The following is a 17,073-nucleotide window of genomic DNA, read 5'->3' as shown; positions in this document are numbered from 1 at the left end:
CATATATATATATATATATATATATATATATATATATAGAGAGAGAGAGAGAGAGAGAGAGAGAGAGAGAGTAGATAGTAGATGAAAGGTAACCTTAGAATGAAAGATATTAGCAAGTGAAGAGACTTGAGATAGTCAAGGTCTTGAAGGAAGTGTATTATTTATGTAAGAAGCTTATGTTTTGCCTATGTACGTCATGTACATGCCCACATGGTTTGGTCTAAATGTACCTCACAGGGAGACATGAATAGATCTTTCTGAAATCTTGCTCATCTCTTCCCAAGGGTGACTTTGATTTCTGCCTAGCAGGGAACAGGGAATTGGAGCCATAAGGCTAATTGCTCTGCTCTCCCAAATGGACATGATGGACTAGAATTATTTCTATCTGCCCCCTTAATTATTTTTAGTCTAGGTGAAACAAATTTTAGGTTCAAGAAGACATTGTCTAACTTAAGGAAATAATTCTCTTACATGGGATTCTAGGCTCTGTGTGACAAAGTAAGGTCATAAGACCATAGATTTAGAAGAGAAGGTGTAGTCTAGTCCAATTTTATACAAATGGTTCTCACTTAACAAATGGGGAAACTGAGGCCCAGAGAGGTTAAGATATGTGCCTAAAGTCATGCAAGCAGTAGTAAGATATAGGTTCTTAGGTAAGCTAGGTGGCTCAGTGGATAGAGCACAGAGCCTAAAATCAGAAAAACTTACCTTTCTGAGTTCAAATCTGGCCTCAGACACTTTCTTACTAGGTGACCTTTAACTCTGTTTGCCTAAAAAAAAAAAATAACAAAAGAAAAAAAAAGAAGTGGTGATATTGGCTGAAATGCCCTACAAACCCTGCCAAGTAGTTATACACAATCCAAAAAAAAATAGAGATAATAACTAGTTGATTAGAATGGGTCCACCTTTCATATGACAGATGATTTGCTTAGATTCACAATTATGAAAAAATTCCTCACATCAATCTTTAGACATAACTTAGGTCCTTGGTTGGGGTTCTCTGAACAGTGAACAAACACAGGTGTTCAGTTCCCCAGGCACACAGGACTAGGTTCAAACAATGCTCAGTTTCCACACTCACTGCCTTCCTTAGAATCTTCAGAAAAGAACAAAACTTGACCTAAAGTTGCCCCCAGGGTATTTAATATATCATTAGCATCCCATTTACATTGCAGTTGGCTTCCCCTCAGTTGGCACAAACAGAATGAATCATGGGTTCCCACAGACCAAAGTGAACCATAGGTAAAGTGACATCATTTCCCTGGAGACAAAGGGCAACAACTACCCAAAGCAAGATAAAAAGCATTCCTGAGGAACCTCTACCCACTCTCTCACTCTCTACCTTTACCTACCACATCTCCTCTCCTCCTTACCTTACCTATTTACTATACTAGCTACTCTGTTGATATACTATCTTATGATAAAGCTTGCTTCCTTGAAATGGAGTCAGTTTGTGCCATCAATGAATTCCTTGGGCGAGACCCAATCCCCTTAACTACGTCAGTAGAGCCTTTGACTTCAAGCCAACTGTTCTTTCCATGAAGTGTTTGGGAACAGTTTGGATTTGGGATCAGAGTCTCCATTCCCCACATCCTTTCAATTGTATCTCAGACCTGACATATGTATCCCAGAAACTGCTCTGCTGCTTCTAGTCTTGTTAGTTTTTTGTTAGTCCAGATATAATTCATGCAACATTGTGGTGGCTTTTTTCAGGAACGTGTGTACAGCTACTTGGCAGGGTTTGAGGGCATTTCGGCCCATATCACTACTTCTTTTTTTTTCTCGTGTTATTTTTGGGGTTTTTTTTTTTAGGCAAACCGGGTTAAAGGTCACCTAGTAAGAAAATATCTGAGGCCAGATTTGAACTCAGGAAGGTGAGTTTTCCTGATTTCAGGAATGAAGTTAAGAGGGTCAAAGTTCTCAGAGTCTCCAAGAACCTTTGGGCAAGAGAGTAGAGAGAGTCAGATGAAGGAGACCATAAGCAACAGAGCCTTAGAGAGGTGAAGAAACTCATGCAAGGGTTGGCAAAGAAAGAAAAAATGGGTAAGTTCCCATACTTAGTTACTTATTGTTATTTTATTATTATTATGGTATTATGTTGTTACATGTTATTACATATAATATCATTATATTATATTAGTTACTTCTATGGGGTCAAGATAATAATAAAACTATTTACATATTGATTTAAGATTTACAAAGCACAACAACCCTATGGTTTTGGCATTGTAAGCATATTGTCTACCTTGGATGAAGGAATCGAGGCTTAGAAAAGTTAAATAAATTGCCTATGATCACACAGTTGTCACATATGGAAGTCAAGATTGAAAAGAGATTTGGGGATTCTAACTCTAGCTCTCTTTCTGTGATCAAGGGGTCTGAGAGTGAGAGCTACTTGCTTAAGATAACAAAACAAATTAGTTTGTCAGTGTCAGGAAGAGAGTATCAGGCAGAACTAGAAATCAGAGACCCTTCATCCTAGTCTAAGAATCAAAGGGGCAACAAATAGGGAGGACCCTAACTTGAAGAATAATTTATTATTAGTCATTCATGACTTGGAAGAAATTACTATAGACTGAACCCTCCTCAATGCAACTATCACCTTTTCCCCTTAGAATCCTTTGTTTCCATCAAAATTCAGCTCAAGTACAGGCTTCTACAGGAAGCCTTTCTGTATCCCCTCAGCAACTGGTAGTCTTCTTCCCTAAACAATCACTATGTGGTTTTGGGGGTATATATTTGTATTATCTATATGTGTTGTCTCTTCTGATACAATGTAAGCTGCTTAAAGGCAGGAATTGTTTTAGTTTTGTCTTTGTGTCCACAGAGACCAGGACAAGAATGTAATACATATTTCATGAATGCTTGTCTATTAACTCATTGATTAATGCTAAGAGAATAATAACTGAATGACATGAGACTAGGGACTTGGGAGAGGAGTAGAATACAAGGAAATATGCTTTTATAAGACAGCTTGTCACCAAGAAAGCATACAATCTCAGCACCCCTCCCAGAACTAGCTTTGAGCACTTTCTAACCATAAGAGCTGCTGTAGCCACTATCTTTAAATAAGCAGGCATGCCTTGGATGATGTGATCTAATGTAAAGCTGTAAAAGGCTATTGTTTCCAAGAGTGTGCATGAGAACACCACAAGCTATACCCTTATCTTCATGAATAAACAGGTGGAATGGTTTATCATGATCAGGTATGCCTAAGGCTGGTGATGACAGTATTGCAGCCTTTAGCTTTTCTATAGCATGCTTGTGTTCTCTGTTGTCCATGGATGATCTCTACTCTATGCTAATCTTAACTATGTGTTCCTATCCCATTAACTATCCCTTCCCAAAAAATAATAAATCCTACCTTATCTAATGCCTTAACTAACTAACTAGCCTAAAGCTAATGACAAGGGTTTAGAATAGGTTTCTATTCTATTCTGAACATTATCATAACATTTAAAAATAATCATCTATGTTGTTTCTTACTCTAAGATAAAGAAACTTGCAATAACTCTATCTATATTTCTAATACTAACTTCAAACAACATTCCTAATTTACATTAAACTCTAACATTTCTATTCCCTAATCTACGGATAGAAAGATTAGTTTGTCAGTAATTTTTATACTATAGTTAATGTGTTAGTCAATTAGTTTCATTTCTAACTAACCTATACTACACTATGTTTACCTAACATTCTTTCAAACAATTCTATTTGAACATTTATAACTATTTACACTGACCCTATACTAGCTAAAATTTGAACATCCCTACATCTACTCTTTCCCTACAGTTAGTAGACTTATGCTATACATGTTAGTAAAAATATTACATATGTTCAAGGTTTTCATGTGATGTTCCTATGAAATGACTACTGTAGACCTCCCAAGGAATCTTAATTCTCTTGCTCATTTGGGTCACCATAGTTTCTTCTTCAACTATATACATTTATTTACATTATGTACATGTGATGTGACTTTATTGTGACTATGTGTTGGACTCATGACCTAACATTTACTGTCTGGATTTATACTCACCTTCTTCTTCAGAATCCCTCTGTCAATCAGCTCATGTTCTGTTGCATCCATTCTATATGTGCATTTCCCTTGTGATTAGTGTCTGAATGTGAAAACCTTGCACCTATTCAAACCTAATCTTCATCCACTGATCTTCTCTCCTTGTGAGTCTCCCAGTGATGATGTCCAAGGCACAGCTGTTGTCACAGTTCAGGTCCTTGTACAGCCTGTTAGTGCAATGTCTCCTCTTGTCCTTGCTCTGGTCCTGATGTCCTGATGTCTCTGGAACTCTGGAACTCTTCAGGATTTCATCTCTCTTCTTTGCTGGAAACCCATCTTGTCTGTCGTCGACTTGATTGAAGAATCCCTGGATCAGGAACCAATGCATGACTGTGTGATGTTATGTCAAAATTTTGTGTTGCCACAAAATTCTTTTATGAGATTTTGTGTTTGCACTTGTCTTAGATGTAAATATGTATAATGCTTAGACTAATATTCTGTTTCTTCTTCTTCACCACTGCTGATTTCTGATAAATTTAACTGTTAATCTTCATGAATGAATGAGGCCTTTGTGTGATCTAAATCAATTATTTGAGTGTCATGTTCTTGATATTGATCTGTTTCTTGGTGTTCTCTTGTTTGAGGCTTTGTTTTCAAGTATGATCTTTTGCTTTGAGGTTCTATCTCTATATCAGATTCTGTGTCTTGTGTTTGAGACTGCATGCTTTGATGAGAATCTGTTTCTTGCATTTGAGACTGATTGCTTAATGAGGACTTGGCTTTCCTGAGGACTTTTTTTAGGTGGGTATAGTGATACCATGCATTTTTCCCTTAATTTTTACAGAGGATGGTGTTACTAAAATAATTTCATGAGGACCATTCCATTTCAGTTGTAATACTGATCTTGTGAAATTTCTGATATATACTTTATCTCCTGGCTGATAATTATGTAGACTAAAGTCAAGTGGAACTCTTTGTTGTATTAAAGATAACTTCTGTAGTTCATCTAATGTCTCTTTCATTAAGGTGACATACTCATAGTTTTTTCACTCAATCCCTAAATGTGATAGGTAATTAGTGTCTCATGGAGCTTTTCCTATCCATGGTTGCTGACCATGTAATAGTTCAAACGGTGACAAATGTGTTTGACTATTTGGTTGACTTCTCAAATAGAAAAGTGCCATAGGTAAAACATCTGGCCATTTAAGATGACTTTCTATACATAGCTTTCCAATCATTGATATCAGAGATTGATTGGTCCATTCCACAGCTCCAGATGATTGAGGTCAATAGGTAGAACATAGATGTCTCTTGATCCCTAACACCCGGTAGATTTGCTTTAAAATAGAATTTGCAAAATGACTACCAGAGTCAGACGATATCACTGACGGAATAGAGAACCTTGAAATTATCTCCCTCAATAGCATCTTTGCTCCAAAAGCTGCATCATTTTTCTTATCTGGGAATGCTTCTGGCCACTTAGTCAGCTTGTCCACTATCACAAGTATGTACCTATATTGTTGACATCTTGGCAATGTGACATAATCTATCTGTAGGCACTCAAGTGGTGTGAACACTATTGGTTTCCCTCCAGAGGCTTTGGTCTTAATTATAGCCTTGTTGTATTGTTGACACACTATACAAGTATCACACACTCATTTGGCTTCAGTTGTCACCCCTATTGCTATCCAGCTTTTGCAAATTGTGTCTACCACTCCTAAAACTCCATAATGGCCTTTCCTATGCACTGCTGCACATGCAGTATGGTGCAGTAATTTCAACAAAAACAGTTTACCAGAGATTGACATCCACACTCCATTCACTAGAGTGGCTCCAAGATTTTTCTGCCATTATTCCACTTCCTTTTGTGAATAAGCTTGGAGTAGTTCATCTTTATCCACTAAGGCTAAGTGAAATACAGCTTTTTGTCCACACCTAGCTGCAAATTTCGCAGAAATGTCAGCTCTGTGATTGCCTATCTGTACTGGTCCCATTAGTTTTTGATGTGCTCTGCAGTGAATGACAGATAACTTTGATGGTAACTATATGGCCTCTAACAATTCGCTTATCAGTTTCCCATATGCTATTGCTTTCCCATTAGATGTTATGAACCCTCTTTTCTTCCAAATTTCTCCCGAAGAATGCACAATCGAAAAATCATACTTCGAGTCTGTAAAAACATTAATAGCCTTGTTTTTTTACCAATTTTAAGTACTTGAGTCAATGCAACGATTTCTGCCCCTTGAGCCAAGATGTCTGGCCCAAATGCTGCATACCATAGGATTTCATTCTGGGTAGTTACTGCTGCTCCAGAAACTCTTTGCCCATTATGATGGTAACTCGAGCCATCACAAAAAAGTGTAAGGTCAGCTTCTTCCATAGAAATATCAGAAAGATCTTCTCTAGCCTTTTGTACTAATTCTAATGTATCCTTACAAATATGAAGACTATCCCCTTCTAATGGAAGTTCTGGGATAAGAGTTGCTGGATTGATGGATTTACACTTATGGAAGGCTAAATTCTCATTTGTTAACAATGTAGCTTGGTACTGAGAGAGCCGCTGAGATGTGAAAGCCTGCAGATTTGCATTCCTCAGTGTAGTTTCAATTTGATGCTGGGAATACAATCTGAGCTCCCCTCCCAAAACCAGCTTAGAACTCTTCCTAACCATCAGAGCTGCAGTAACAATAATCTTCAAACAGGAAACCATTCCCTGGATAACTGGATCTAGAGTAGAACTGTAATATGCCATGGGTTGTAGGTTGCTTCCTAAGTACTGTGTGAGCACTGCACAAGTTATTCCCTTATCCTCATGGATAAACAAATGAAAAGCTTTGTTATGATCTGGAATGCCTAGTGCAGGAGAAGAAAGAATTGCTGACTTTAGCTTCTCCATGGCATGCTTGAGTTCTTTTGTCAGCTTCAGTGGTTCTTTAATGTCTTTCCTGGTTAACTGTTAAAGGCTTTGATATTAGAGAAAACCCAGGTATCCACTATCTACAGAAGCTGGTCGTTCCAATTATTGCTCTCAACTGCTTCTTGGTCTTAGGTAAGCTGAGTTTCTGTATATCTTCAATTCTCTTCTTTAATATACTTCTAGTTCCACCTTGCAATGTGAACCCTAAAAACTCGATTCTCTCTTTGACCCACTGAACTTTGTTTCTGGATATTCTATATACTCTCTTATACAGTTCTTCTACTAGATGAATGCTATCCCTTTGACAGATATCTCCTATTGGTGACATTAGCAGGATGTCATCTACATAATGCACCAATTTGCTTGCAGTGAAAGATATGGATTCAAGATCTTTTTGCAGTATTTGACAGAAGATGGATGCAGCATTTTTGAAACCTTAGGGAAGACAACTCCATAATAATGTCTTGTTCTCCCAGGTGAATGCAAACAATCTTTGACTGTCTTTGTGGATTGGAATACTGAAATATGCATTGGACAGATCAATCACTGTGTACCATCTTGAGTTTGGTGTAATCCCGGCAATTATCTGTGATGGACTTGGAATAACTGCATGAATCTCTTCCACATATGCATTTATTGCTCTGAGATCTTGTACCATTCTCCACTGGATGTTACTATTAGCATCTAACTTTGCCTTCTTGATTGGTAAAATAGGAGTATTAAATTCAGAAAAACCATGCACCAGTATGCCTTGATCTAATAGGCCTTGAATTATAGGTTTTATTTCAGCCACAGCCTCTTTGCTTAGTTTAAATTGAGGAATTCTAGGTGGTTACATTCCTTCTTTCACTTTTATCTTCACTGGCTTAGCAGATAGAATCCTACCCTCATCTGATGAACTCCCAGCCCAGACTCCTATGGGTAGAATATCTGGAATCTTGTATATGCTGTCTTGATCCAGAACCAAAACTGTGTGATCTTCTGCTATCCTATCTAAGCACAGGTCAGGATGATGTTTCAATGACCTTTTAGGCAGGTGCAAATACAGTTCTCCATTTGGCTCACAATAAACTGTAGCTGCTGGTTTACACAGGATATCTCTACCTATGAGATTGCTTGGGCATGATGGTAACAATAAGAATTGATGGTCAAATTCTTTGGTCCCAACTTCACCATCTTTGACTGAAACTTTGGTGCAGTTTGGGGTATGCCCGATGCTCCTTTCACTGTGACTGAACCAAGCATCTCACAATCTCCAGGGAGATCCTTTAAACAACTAATATCTGCCCCAGTATCTATGATTCCACTGATACATTCCCCATTAATTTGGATAGTGATCAATGGCTCTTTATTGTCATTGCTGTTATGCAAAGGAAACATCTGCTTTTCTTCTTCCAGTGGCTGGATAGTACTGGCTTCAGAATTTAATGCCTCTCTATTAGGAGATCCATGTTAATCACAACAAGAATTCACTTCCTGGCACATGTCTGCCTTCATGAGCAGTCTCTCTGTATCTGATTCTGCTCCTCCCCCTTGCTGCTTGTCTTCAGAGTCTAGAGGACAAAATGGTTTCTCTTGGATCACAGTTTGAAATGTGACAGTTTCTTCCACCATTCCAGGGCATTATAAGTCTCTAATCATGGCTTCAGGAATAGATGTATTTTCCTCCCCTCTCACCAAGACTTGAGGTCTCAGCCCTGCCTGTGTGTTATTTTGTAAGTTACAAGCACTCTCGGGTGATTCTGTTTGTGGAAGCCTCATTTTAAACCCGTTCATCTTTTTTACTTTGCCACTTGCTGACTGCTTTGAAACCTCACTTGCTACTTGGTTTCTAGGCTCAAAACTCTCAGCCTGGGGGTTTAGACAGAAATGTATCTCTTTTGCTGTTGTTATGATACTCTCTGAGCTAGAGGGTTGAGCCTGAAACTTTGTTTCTCTCTCGTCCTCCATTTTGATTCAGGTGTTCCACTAAGTGATACATTTTTCTCTTTGGCTAAGCACTGCTCTAGGGGTTTGGAAATGTTTCCAAATCGATCCCCTTGGCTACTCCCATTGCCCAACATAGCTAATGATTGGCTATTCACAACAATGTTATATTCCTAGCCCAAATTTTAACCCATTTGCCACTAGGTTTCTGTCAAAATCTTCCACTCCTTCCTCAGAAGTATGTGAATCAGTACTTCCCACAAGAGATTGTTCCTTCCCATAAATATGCAATTCCTTTATGTCATTTTGCAATTGCAAATCAGCCATGGACTTCTTTCTCTTCTCAAATGTGATGTATTGGTTTCCATCCATACTGTCCAGCATTAAAACATTAGCCTCATTCATGTCTTTGAGCTTTTTGCTCTCTGTATCTGTCTTTTCTCTTTGATGACATGTATTATAGATTAACCTTCATTGCGAAACATTTCTAGGTCTTGCTCCTAACTTCAAAAATTTCTCCATTTCCCCTAAAGATGGTTTGTCCGACTTTTATTATTTGCATAGGATTTCTTGTATGAATCAGATCTATCCTTGCTGAAATCAATTTGCTTCTTGAACCTACATTCCCTTAAAAGATGGCCTGCTTTGTTGCAAAGATAACACCTAGGAATTGACTTATTGGACCTCTTTTGATTATAATAGTTAGTTCTGGGTTTAGACTCTCTATCTTTGGTAATTTGTAGAGCAAAATTCTGAAATTCCTCTCTGTCTCGATCTCGTCTCGTTTCTTTTAATTGCCATTTCAACTCCTGTATTTTCCTGTCGTTTTCAGAGTCCAGCTCATGTTTAATCTGATTTTCTTTCTGCCTAGACTCATGAATATACGTGGCATGTTTCCTGATTTCCTCTAAAGACAATTCCTCCCATTGTGGACAGCTCTGTCTAAAGTAAACTTGTATGGGCACACTTGTTCCCTTAATAAATTGCCTCTTGATATGAGGCAAAGCCTCTTCAGCCTGATCCCTGTTAAACCCAAGTAGATTTTCTGAGTTCTCCATCAATCTATCTAAGAATAAACTTGGATGCTTTTCCTCAGATTGCCTCATCTTCTCAAACCTACTCCAGCCGTTAGGACACTTGCCATGAATTTTTACTGCTTCTAGAAGATTAGATCTACATTTAATTAGGTCTCTCATATTAGCCGGTGAGCTTAAATCAATTGTTGAATGGTCCCTAGGCCAATCCATTAAATTAGTATTTGATCTTGTTTCCTCTATGAACCTAGCCTTTTCACTGGGTGTGAAAAATTCATCAAGGACAAATTCAGTGTCCTGATAGGAAGGATTAAATAAACTGAAAGTCCTTTTCAATTCCTTAGCTGCCTTATATGGTGAAAGGAAGAATTTGGGAAATCTTCTCCTTAGCACCTCCAAATCCTGGGCTGTGAATGCCTTATAGGTCTTCATATTCATTGCCTCACCATCAGCTCTGAACTGGGTTTGATCTATTATGGGTAGCAAGGTCACAGTAGCCAGTGCCATTGCCCCTTCTTCAGTTTGAGTAGCAGTCCCTGTTTCATTATCATTGTCAGTCTCAGACTGTGTACCAAGAGTAACCATTGTCTTTTTAGGAGTCAGTTTGTCTTTGGGAGAGTACATGTATTCAATAATTTCCAATTGTAAAATGGTATGCATATCCAATTCTTGTCCTAACTGAATTTTATTATTGGTCTCTATCATCAGCCTTATCTGTTCTTTCATAAGTGAGATTAAATCATCCTTGTCTGTTTTGCCTTTCCCAAATACTAGAGAGTATACTTTTCTCATTGCCATTAATGCCTGTATCAAAGTAACCAAAGCTACTACCACCGCTGGCAGGTAAGACAGAAACTCTGCCAGGGATATGGTCAAGTACTTATATGTATCATAGATGGTAACTAGTTTCATCAAGTAATCTGGGATTATGCAGAACCAAAGTATCATCACTCCCTGAATAAATGAGTAAAGGAACATAGCCAAGGTACCCAAAATAAAAGAAACTCTCACTATCCCCATTATCTTTGCTCTTTCTACAGGTTCAAAGCCTGGCTTCACCAAAAACTGTTATAATGATACTCCTCTACTAGATGTATGTAGATGAAGTATACAGAGAGAATGAGGTGACACCTCCCTCCTTTATAACAGTGCCCAGGCAGGATCCTTTAGGTCAATGGATGATATTCTTTCAGGACCCACCTGGGGCTAATTGATATTATATAATGGGCTCTTCAGCTTGGTAATGACTGTGTGTCTCCCTTCCCAAAGAAGCTATGAATAACCACTTCAGGAAGGTACTTTAAACTTTGATTGTATTTAAACAAAGAAGGATAATGGGATTGGATAGAGGTATTGGGAGACCCTAATTAAACTGATAATGATAAATCCCTAAACTGTAGGCAATTAAATGAATTAGGATGGTTAGCTTCTCTCTGGTCTAGCCTGGCCACAGCCACACCAGAGTAGGCAAACTGCTGTATGATGTTTCAGCTTCTTCTTTACTAGATGATATGCCTAACCAGTTTGAGATATCCACCCTTTCCACCCTCTTCTTCTTCTCCTGCCCACTTCCCGGATCCCTCCCGGGCCCTGGGAAACCTACATAACTAAGATGATTGACTTCCTAATATCTAGGGACAGTAGAATCAGAGATGATGTACCTGAGTACAGGTTGTTGATGTTACAGGAACAAAAAGGAGGAGCTTGCCAGGCTGAGTCTACAAGTCTCAATCCCACAAAAGACCAGGATCCACAGATCTCAGGTCTCAGGGAAAGAAAGGACCCCTGCTAGGGCTGCCAGGGTGGTTTTATACCCCCCTGGGCCAACTGCCCTCCTCTATGTCCGCATGCCTCTCTGGAACATTCTGACATCCAACAGATCCACCTGTCAATCACAGTGTGGACTCCTGGCTCCAGGGTTCAATATAACAGTTTCAATGGTTCTGTGACATTGTTCCTGGTTAATTCTGTCAATGGTTTTGCAATAATAGAATAACCTGGTATCCACTGCCTACAGAAACTTGTCATGCCTACGATTGCTCTTGGTTGTTTCTTTGTTTTAGGCAAGCTCAACTTTTGTATATCTGCAATTCTCTTTTGGGATATTCTTCTGGTTCCTCCTTCTAATATGAATTCCAAATATTCAACCCTTTTATATGTACTTTGCTACTGCACTTTGCTTTTTGCAATCTTATGACCCCTTTTACATAGCTCTTCTAACAAATGGATACTGTCTCTTTGGCACATTTCTCTCATTGGTGACATTAGTAGGATGTCATCTACAAAATGTACCATCTTACTGTCAGTGAAGGTAATGGATTCTAAGTCTCCTTGTAAGATATGACAAAATATTGAGGTGCTATGTACATATCCCTGTGGAAGACAATTCCACATTAAATATTTCCCTTCCCACGTGAAGGTGAACAGCTTCTGGCTGTCTCTGTGCACAGGCACCAAAAAATATGCTGAGCTGAGATCGATTTCTGTGTACCATCTAGCTGTGATTGGTATTTCAGCAATGATTTCAAATGGACTTGGTGCAATAGCATGTGTCTTCTTCACATAGTTGTTGGTAGCTCTCAGGTCTTGAACCATTCTCCACTGAGTTTTTCCTTCAGAGTCCAATTTTGGTTTTTTAATTGGCATGATGGCAGTGTTAAATTCTGAAAAGCCATAGACAAGTATGCCTTGTTCTAGGAGACTTTGTATAATAGGCTTGATACTGTCCACTGTTTCCTTGCTTAGTTTAAATTGAGGAATTCTAGGTAGTGTTCCTCCTTTGACTTATATTTTCACTGGCTCTGCAGATAATATTCTTCCCACGTCTGTAGATTTCATTGCCCAGATTTCTTTTGGGATCATGTCAGGAATCTTATAGATGTTATCTTCTTCTTGTAAATCAGATTGCTCCTCCACTCTATCTAGAAATAGTAGCAAGTGATATTTCAAGGATCTCTTTAGTAGATGCAAATAGATTTCACCATTAGATTTACAATGAATGGTGGCAGCTAATTTGCATAAAGTGTCCCTCCCTATTAAATTACTTGGACACAATGGCATAAGGAGAAAAGAGTGATGGATTTCTAGGGGTCCCAATTTCACCATTTTAGCTTTAAATTTGGGTGCATATTGGGCTGTCCCAGAAGCTCCTCTTACTCTGACTTTGCACTCCAATTCACATCTGTGGAGTATTTCTTTTAACACAGAGCACTCTCCTCTGGTATTGATTAACCCTTCATAAATTTTGTCATTTACTTGCAAGGTTATTGTTGGATCAGTTGGCATATATTCTTTGTGCAATGCAAACAAGTGTGTTTGTGCAGGTTCCCCTTGCATTTTTTTGTTATTACATGGCAGTGTCTCATTTCCAGTATCAAAATTCAGTATGAATGCATCAGGATTGTTTTGCTCTCTAAGCTGTGCTTCTCTGTCTGCCCCCTGCAGCTGTGAGAAAACATCAATGTGACAAGCTCCTCCAGCCCTGCCCTCAAGGTTCTGAGTTACCCTGGCAGTGTCAGCTAGCTTAGAATTTTCATGAACTGCTTGGCTTCCAGTTAATGGCTGAGAGAAAATTTCAGTTTAGAGACTCATCTTTTACTTCTAATGTTTGAGGAATAAAAGGTATTTCTTTGGCAAGATCTGGGTAAGAATTCAATGTGAAATTTCCTCTTTCCATTGTCTCATATCTACTTTACTCTGTCTCTAAATCTGTTTGATGGTAGTTTTGATTCTCATTAAACTGTTTACTTTCTATCATTCCATAGGAATCTCTGCTGAGGGAATCAAGCTGTTACACTTCTGCCAAGTAAAAGATGTTAGCTTGTTTTTAAAGGTCTTTGCTTGACAACTTTGTGGCAGAAATTCCCTAGCTTCAGGAGTTAGAATTAAAGTTTTGTTGCTGTTATGAAGTAGATCTTTTCCACTCTGAGGGGTTACATAAGTATCATTGGCTGTTTGAATCGGTTTCCTCTGTACGCATTGACTACTGAGTGAGGCTAAGGTTAAGGTTACTACATCTTGTTCTTTGGGACACAGCTGTTCATCCTGGGTTACATATGTATAATTTGTATTAATATTATGTACATCCCAATGCTTGTCTTTATTCAAGTAAGCCTCTGGATTGCTACTTGAAATAAGGCTTTTTTCCTGTATAAGATTTTCTTTTGAGCTAGTTTGCTTCTGGCAGTGACTACTCTTCTCTTCTGCAGATTCTAAATCTTTCACATTCCCATTCCCCAATGAGGAATGTGACAACTGATTATGTGTAGCTGTGTTTCCTAAATCCCCAAAGACATCTTTTCTCATTTATACAATGTCTTCTGTTATGTTCACATTCTGGGAAATGATGGATGCCACCTTTGAATAACAGGGAAGGCAGTTGGAAGTCATAGAATGTTCCCAGATGCCATGAGCCAGGGGCAAAAGTTGGTTGGCCTGGCAGTATAAATAACCCTGACAGCCATTTGGAGGGGTCTTTGGTCTTTGGTCTTTGGGTTTTGGTCCTTTAGATCTTTAGGTCTCTGAATCTTCATAGTTCTTTAGGTCTCTGGGTCTCTGGGTGGTGAAGGGAGGCTGGAAGGTCTATGAAGAAGAGGGTAGAAGAATCTAAATATATTTCCTGAAGACTGTGAGAGCTAGTACATCACCAAACACTGCTAGTGAAAAGCTGAGAGAATAACATCACCAACACAGCTGTATGAACAGTGTTATAAAGAAGTGAGACAATCTTGGTGGTGAGGAAGAATAAGGGTGATAAGGAGGAGGAATGAGGAATGGAGGGGATAGCTGAGTGTAGGGATAAATGGGTAGGTAGTATATAGGAAGGTAAGGGAATGGATGGGAGTATACATGAGGGCAGCTCAAACAGGCTTATTCACTGAGGCTAGAGACAGAGGGTACTGGGAGGAAATAGACTGGGTTATTCAGGCAGGGAAAGTATCTCTATGATACAGGAGGAATTGGGCCAGCCAGAAATGTTTTGGATCTGGCTGGAGGGCTTCTCTTGTTAATTTCTAAAGTCCCTTGAGGGAGGAGTCAAAGGCTCCTCCCTGCCAGTGAAATTGATGTCTGCAGGAAGTCTCCGCTGGGTACTTCCTGCTCAAGATGGATGCCTAGGTTTCCCCCAAGAAAATAAAAGGAAAATAATTCTTCCTTCCTCAGCCTTTGCCTTAATCTTCAATACAATGATTCACCAGAGGCTTTGTGTAGGTAACAAAAGGGGATTTATTAATGTCAGGGATAATCAGAGGGAAAGATGTTTTAGGTTTTATAACTGTTGCTAGGGAGAAGGCTGGTGCTGGAGGATGGGTCACAGGAGAGGGTTAGACTGAGAGAGGCCGGCTTTCCCAGGCAGGAAGGCTTGACTGCCTTTCAAGTAAAAGTATTTATCAAATCACTAAATTAGGGGTGGCTTGATTTAGGATGTCCTACTTGCCTACAGAAACTAAACCCACAATGTCCAACCACCAAGCCCACCCTTCCTCCCAGGGCCCAAAGGGAAATACAGGGGAAATAATGGGTGTGTGAATGGAGAGATCAGGGAGAGGTCCAGAGAAATCAAGCTAGGTACAAATGCCCCAAAGACCATCCACAGGCCAATGCCGAAGCCAAAAGGCAAAAGCCCCTCAGTTGGAACTTCAGCACTATTTATAGCCTCAGGCTCCAACTGTCTTTGTGAACATTCTAAACTCCTAAATGCCAGGGCTGCTTACAGTTGAATTTGCAAAAGCCAGAAGCTTCTGTTGCAACCTGCATTACAACAGCAGTTCATATTCTCTGGCTTGGCTGTGGCCAGGCTGGGCCAGAAGGGTAGTGGAGAACAAAGCTCCTGCTTTTACTAGATCAATATAGCCTCCAGTCCTGATTGTCAACTAGTTATAGATATTAAATTGACAGGGTCTCCAATCCCCATTCCTTATCCTGTTTATCCTTTCTGTGTTATTTAGAATTTCTGGTGTTCCATTTAGAGGTATTTGGCCTCATTTGAGCCTCAAGATATGTAGATATTGTAAGAATGAAATTTGGGAGATGCCATCTTTAAGTATATATATGTATTTTCTATGGACACGTGGAAATTATAAAACTACATTTCCCGTGGTCCAATGGGTTTCTGGTTCCGGTTCTTTGGGCGTGGGGACGTGTCCATAGAAAATACATATATATACTTAAAGATGGCATCCCCGAAATTTCATTCTTACAATATATGACAAACTTCCTGTGGACATGTGGGGGACTTTGAGACTACATTTTCCGTGATCCAATGGGTTTCCGGTTTCTGACGTGATGACGTAAAACAATGGGAACCAATGTAGAGCGTGACTTAAATTAGGGTTGGAGGTTGGGCTCTCTCTCTTTCCTACGGAGCAGCCAAAGGAAATAGAAGGTATGGACTGGCAGGCAGTTTGAATAGATCTTAGCTAGGCACGTGGCCCAATTTTATTCTATCATTATGGGCCTAAATAAAATATTACCTTTCCTCATAATATCAGCCTTTATCATTTTTAATCGTTACATTTCCCTGATTATAGATTATAGATAAAGAGTGTTTAACAAGTACCTTCCTGAGTGGTCTTTATATCACGACCCTTGGGGAGGGAGCTAATGCAGTCAGATACCAAATGTGATCCCAGGCAAATCAAAGCCCTATAATAATTTATCCAACCCCAGGTAGGACCTGAAAGGGTTACCCATCCACTTAACCTTTTGGGGTACTCTCTGGGCAACTGTTAGAGAAAAGAGGAAATTATAACAACCATCAAGGGTGATCGGGGTTAGTGTTCCTCCATCATCTGCAACTAGGGAGGATACATAGATACATTCAAATCACTGTATACCTATATCTCCCTAGGATCTTTTTTCTTTTCTTTTTTTTAAACATTTATAAATATTTATATTTTAGAAAAGTTAACATGGTTCATGCTCCCACTTTCCCCTTCACCCCCCGACCTCCACCCCTCCCCTGGCGAATATGCATTTCCACTGGTTTTAAGATGTGTCATTAATCAAGACCTATTTCCAAACTGTTGATAGTTGCATTGGTGTGGTACTTTCGATCCCCAATCATGTCCTCATCAACCCATGAATTCAAACAGTTGATTTTCTTCTATGTTTCCTCTCCTGCAGTTTGTCCTCTGAATGTGGGTAGTGTTTTTTATCATAAGTCCCTCAGAATTGTCCTGGGT

At 39.2% G+C, this 17,073-nt stretch overlaps 1 protein-coding gene across 1 annotated transcript in view; it reads right to left on the bottom strand.

Annotated features, from left to right (window-relative positions):
- B4GALNT2 (beta-1,4-N-acetyl-galactosaminyltransferase 2) overlaps window positions 1–3,282 on the bottom strand; it is a 92,331-nt gene extending 89,049 nt beyond the window's left edge. Inside the window, exon 1 of the mRNA XM_044675116.1 lies at window positions 3,162–3,282. Coding sequence (XP_044531051.1) covers window positions 3,162–3,282 — 121 coding nt within the window. The remainder of the gene's footprint in view (window positions 1–3,161) is intronic.
- Window positions 3,283–17,073: the final 13,791 nt, after the last annotated feature.

The sequence above is a fragment of the Gracilinanus agilis genome, chromosome 4, assembly GCF_016433145.1.
Source record: "Gracilinanus agilis isolate LMUSP501 chromosome 4, AgileGrace, whole genome shotgun sequence".
In the NCBI taxonomy this organism is placed as follows: Eukaryota; Metazoa; Chordata; class Mammalia; order Didelphimorphia; family Didelphidae; genus Gracilinanus; species Gracilinanus agilis.
This window is presented reverse-complemented; position numbering and strand designations above follow the sequence as displayed.